The sequence below is a fragment of the Lethenteron reissneri genome, chromosome 24 (assembly GCF_015708825.2).
Source record: "Lethenteron reissneri isolate LAM-NWPU_2019-01 chromosome 24, ASM1570882v1, whole genome shotgun sequence".
Classification (NCBI taxonomy): Eukaryota; Metazoa; Chordata; class Hyperoartia; order Petromyzontiformes; family Petromyzontidae; genus Lethenteron; species Lethenteron reissneri.
Window position 1 is genome coordinate 6,159,415 of NC_083802.1, and position 6,000 is coordinate 6,165,414.

A 6,000-nucleotide genomic window follows, 5' to 3' on the forward strand; every position below is an offset into this window, starting at 1 on the left:
ATCAATGCAGAAGTAGTACTGGGACCATCAAGAATACCAAAGGAACTACCAATCGGACTTCCAAGATGACTGCGACAACCACTCAAACCACCAGAATTTCCCAATCAGGATCACCAGGACAATTACTTGGACCATGACACAAGAACCACCAGAGGACTACCACCAGGCCTAGCAATAGGACAGCTGACACTGCCGATCAGACCGCTGTGACCAGTGGGACTACCAAAGACATCAAGGACTACTGGCACTACCAAATGATTGGAAGCTCATTCCCGTATGGAATTTACAGACACACACACAAGACGCTCACTAATGTACGCGTATGAACATGTTAAATAAAAATCACAATATCCTGTAGGTAAATGATTACAATACCTGCAGGAACCTCCCAGCTCAAATGGGTAAAGAGAGAGAATATTTTACCAAAATGCTTCTTTTTACAAGGGATGACTAGCCATCACAATCAAGCAGCATCCAATAAGTACGAACACCTCCGCAGAGCAGAAGAATCGAACTTACAATAAACCACCCAAACGCAGGCACCCCATATAATAACGCAGCATTAATAACAATGACACAAATAGGGTTGCCTCCCACAGTGTCAATGGGATGCACCCACAATATATCCAATAATACAAACAACTAAGCTCGCAACATAGAGCAAGCAAGAAATGTTCATTGTTATTTTTATTTTATTATTTTTTACTTTCTATCTACGTGACTTTACCGAAAGAACCAAAGAGTAAGAAATGTACAATTTCATACGCGCATTACAACCGCTGCAACACGTAGCGGCAATAACAATGGCTGCCACGTAGCGTACTTTCATACACGAAGGCACAATCCCTCACACCCTCCTCTGCGCTTGTGCTGCTTCCTCCTGTACTTTCACTCTCTTGAAGTCAAGACACTGGAGCATTGTACATCGTAATACCACGAAGCATTATACGCCCTCAAGTAGCAAAGACCACTGTCGGCCATGTTCTCCCTCTAACCCTCGGGTTATCTAAAGTCTTTCAAATAAAAAGTTTATTCTATATTACAGTATGAATTGTGAGAAATGTCCGCGCAAAATGACAGTTGTTTTGGGAGGTGTTCTGTTATACAGGCGCCCATGTTAAAAAGGAAATTCTCACATGAATTAATTCCAGATGCTTTCCAAAATGAACAGAAGAAAAAAAACACACACCGCAGTTCATACACGGTGACAAAGATCTCTGATTTATCCATACAGAAGGTTGAAGGAAGTGCTGTTAGCCAGCACCTTTTAAGAATGGCAATGCACTGCACAGATGGTGTGTGGCTACAGGGGAGAGAAGATGGTCCAGCCACGTTCAGCTTGATAAAACATTTTATGCACAGGCCAGGTTCAAGCAACAAATGCCAATTAGTATCCATTGACTGACAGGCAAAAGAATGCGCACAACGCGCAGGCATGTAAACATGCCAGCAACGCGGAGAACAAACCAGGTACGATAGCTTGGCATGGGGATGGGGGGCGGGGGGGGCACATACCTCGCTTTGGCTTGGGGAAGCTGTCGTGCAGATGAAAGACCACCTTCTCCACAAAGTGCTGCACATTGCTGTGCTCAGGCCCTCGGACGAACACCACCCAGTCGTGCGTGAAGCCCTCTGCCGTGGGCTTCTTGCGCACCTGGGCACGATGCCCCAGTTCGAGCTTCACCTGCACAGCGCACTGCACCACACACGTCCGCTCATTAATCATAATGCACGCCAATTGTTCAATGTGCGACAGTTTGGAACCTTCCACGCTCAGCACAGAGGATTCCGAAATCCTGGCGCGCGTACAAAAACAAGGAATCGCTGTTCTTCATTTATTTTCTGCTGTTTAGTAATTATGGGCAATTTTCCAAGTTTGAGTTATGACAGTGGCCAACTATGGCTTATTCTTGCAAAAAAAGTCCCTCCGCTGTGAGGTGTCTACAGCAGCTTTGTGAGCAATGAGCATGCAATGCAGTTTTCCCAAGCAGAGGCGAAATTCAAATCACCAAACACTCATAAAAACTGCCACTTTGGTGCCAAGCGCGCAGCCACTTGGTTGTCTTAGCATACTGCAACACCGATGCACTTTACTGGCAGATAAAAGGCACAATACACTGGGCACGATGGCATCGTAAAACTTCACCCACACAGCACGCACGCTGCCATCCCAGCACACGATGCACGCAAACGCCTTGTACCCATAACAAATAATAGTGTCACCAGATGGCACAATACACTGGAGCCTCACCTGCGCACGTTACCGACCGCATTCCAAAAAAGCACACGCACAAAAGACACGTGGATAATATCATTTGAACAAAGGCTCGGTGGCAGAATTCAGTGAACCCCATAGATTTTAATTGTGCAAGTGGTTCTTAAAAAACTTGAGTCCTCAACGCAATGAATGATATGGCGTGGTCAAACCTTCAATGCCTTCCAGTGAATAAGAACGCGTGCAATCCATGGGGTTCAAATATGCAGAACACCGAGAGAAATAAAAGGTTGGCGGCGTATGGGAATAGAATTCTTTACCGAGTATTTGGGACGGTTTCCCGCGTCAAAGAGAACTTCACAAGAACACGGACACATTATTAACATCTTGGTGGGGGCCTCGGCAGCACAGGCGTGGGGTTGACTTGGCACAGTCAGCCAAAACACACGAGCGACACCTGCACGGAGCGCTTGCATTCCAACATGAAGTCAGCTTACAGTTCACGCGCACCATGACACGTGGGCATTTCAACAAGCGACACAAAATGCACGGCGGCTGCCGTCTGTAACCTCGCACTAAGACGACGTCCACCACCTAGAACAGTGGGCCGCTGTCACCGAACACGAAAGACAAACGCGCGTGCATTTACAAGTGACATTAACCCGGACGGTTTGTACTGCGCAGCGATGTCCTTTTTTTCCTCCTTGCCACCTTTGGCCGGGCAGCAGCAGCAGCAGCAACAAAAGACACAGACGCCCGAGCAGTGAAAAAACTGCGGATCCGGAGGCGCAGAGCCCTCGTGCATTTGCACACGCAACACAACATGGCACGTGCACGCAGACACAATACACTCAACATCCAAGCACAAAGACAAAGATCCCCCCGTGTAGCCTTGAACATAAAGACTGTTGGGGCATGCGAAGCGAGTGAGCACCAATAAAGACCAGCACACTATGAGACATCTCCTTTACCAGTGGCAAAATATAGTGATAGGTTTTAACCCTTTCAACTGGTACAAAAACTGACACCTTTATACAAGGCATCATGTTTGCAATAACCACAACACAAGCAGTCAAAATGCAAACAAAAAGAAACAACTCTGACCAGCACGGCACACGAGGGGGTGGGCCAACACCATGCCAGGCCGCCTTTGTCACCCCAAAGGCTGGTGTTCACACATCGTGCCAGGCACTCATTTAAGGTTGAGTCGACCTAAGGGGGAGGCTCAGTTCAAATATTCTCCACATTCGGATTTGAACTTCGTGGCTGCCGGGTTGGTAGCGCAGTGAGCTGCCCACGGACACCGCTAATCCAAACACGAGCACGCACACACACACACAGTGACACACACACACGGACGTAAACAATGCGATTAATATTGCACGGGAGGGAAACTCGCCACGATAGCAGCCAAAATAAAAAGATGCAACACGAAGCACGACCACGCGTTTGCGCACAGGCGCGTGTGAAGATGCGTCCACAGATATGTACGTGCACACATCAAGAAGACACGTGCAATGCTACATTGTTTATATGCACGCGCGTAAAGAAACGCGTGCATTAAACACAATACAAAGCATGGCACAAATATATAACCACGCAAGCGCAAATGGTGTGCGGGAAATACGTGGATGGGAAGTACTAAATCACTAAAGTGTGCAAGACACACGCACACATACACACACACAGATGTACACAATAAAACACACGCATACAAACGCACGGACGTGTGTTACGTGTACATGATCACAACATTTCCAAACATACATTTGCTTACGTGCATACAAAAACACACACACACAAGCTCACGTAAGCACACGCGCTTACACGCAACCACATGCATTCACTCACACGTATACGAATACACGTGCGTACATAAGAATGTACCCATATGCATAAAACATATACATCTACGCTCGTGCACACACACACATATATAAGTAAACACAGAAACGTAAACCTACGTACATGCGGTAAACACGCCTGCACACACCTATACTGTACACATGTTCATACGCACTGTATGCGCATAAACACGTGCAAATACACGAACACATACTTACCAACATGTATGAACACACGTACCTACGTACGCGTGTAAGTACACGTACATGCATACACACATGTACAAAGAGATAGACGCACGCATGCCGACACGCGTATGTATGTTCATACAAACCCACGCGGCTCATACATATACAACAAACCCATGCGGCTCATACATATACAAGCACAAATGTGCACGCACAGATACGTACCGAATCGTACGCTCACATATACATGCACGTATAATCAAACGTAAACACGTACCATACACGGATGTACACGGCACATGCCCATACATGCACAAGTACGAACACACAAATACCCGTGTACGCATTCCCGTGAATACCTTCACCCGTCCGCGCTAGCACGTGTACCCCACCCCCAATAAACATATACCCAGTGTACACCCCCCCATACACACACACACCCGTGTACACACACACCCCCCATACACACATACACCAGTGCACACACACACACCATACACACCCGTGTACACACTGCTGTACACGCGCACACACCTATATTCACGCGTACCCGTGTACACACCCCTCCTTACAAATACACACACCCGGTGTACACACCCCTCCTTACAAATACACACACCCCCCCGTGTCCACACACACCCCCCCCGTGTACACCCCCCCCCGTACATACACACACCCGGTGTACACACACACACACCCCCCCCCCGTGTACACCCCCCCCCGTACATACACACACCGGTGTACACCCCCCCTCCCCCCAAATACACACACACTCCCATGTACACCCCCCCCCCATGTACACCCCCCCCGTGTACACACACCCCCCCGTGTCCACACACACCCCCCCCATGTACACCCCCCCCCGTGTACACACACCCCCCCCCGTGTACACACAGACACACAGACACACACCCCCCCCCCCCGTGTACACACAGACACACACACCCCCCCCCGTGTACACACAGACACACACGCACACCCCGTGTACACACACAGGCACACGCGAACACCCCCCCCCCCTTGTACACACAGACACACACACACCCCGTGTACACCCCCCCCCGTTACACACACAGGCACACACACCCCCCGTGTACACACACAGGCACACACACAACCCCGTGTACACACACACACAGGCACACACGCGCACGCACACACACACAACCCCGTGTACACACCCCGTGTACACACACACACACACACCCCGTGTACACCCACACAGGCACACACACACATACACACAACCCCCACGCCCGGCTCGCGTCCTGCCCGCTCCGAACACCCCCCGCGTGTCCGCGGCTCCCCGCAACTCGCGCGCGTTACGCACCGAGCTCGCCATGTCGGCCGGGGGCGGCTAGAGGCTGGCGGCGGCGGCGGCCTGGGACGACGGCAGCGGGAGGAGGCGGAGGTGGTGGAGGAGGCGGACGTGAAGGCGGAGGAGGAGGAGGCGGCGGCGAAGGAGTTGGAGGCGGAGCAGCGGCAGCGGCGGCGCGGGCGGCACGGGGAGCGCAGCCGCCGTGCGGGCGATGGCGGACATTGTGCTGCGAGCCGCACGGCGCATGCGCGCACAGCGGGGGGGGCGGGGCGGGGGACACGGGGGGGGGCAGCGGCCACGCCCACTAAGCACGACGCCCCGCCCACTAAACACGACGCCCCGCTCACTAAACACGACGCCCCGCCCACTAAACACGACGCCCCGCCCACTAAACACGACGCCCCGCCCACTAAGCACGACGCCCCGCCCGCTTT

At 51.2% G+C, this 6,000-nt stretch overlaps 1 protein-coding gene across 1 annotated transcript in view; it reads right to left on the reverse strand.

Moving 5' to 3' along the window:
- Positions 1–5,774, reverse strand: part of LOC133346461 (protein AF-9-like) — an 87,705-nt gene extending 81,931 nt beyond the window's left edge. Inside the window, exons 1-2 of the mRNA XM_061558044.1 lie at positions 5,579–5,774; positions 1,516–1,696 (exon numbers count right to left, since the gene is read on the reverse strand). Of these exons, the coding sequence (XP_061414028.1) occupies positions 1,516–1,696; positions 5,579–5,590 (193 nt within the window). The 5' untranslated portion in view covers positions 5,591–5,774. The remainder of the gene's footprint in view (positions 1–1,515; positions 1,697–5,578) is intronic.
- Positions 5,775–6,000: the final 226 nt, after the last annotated feature.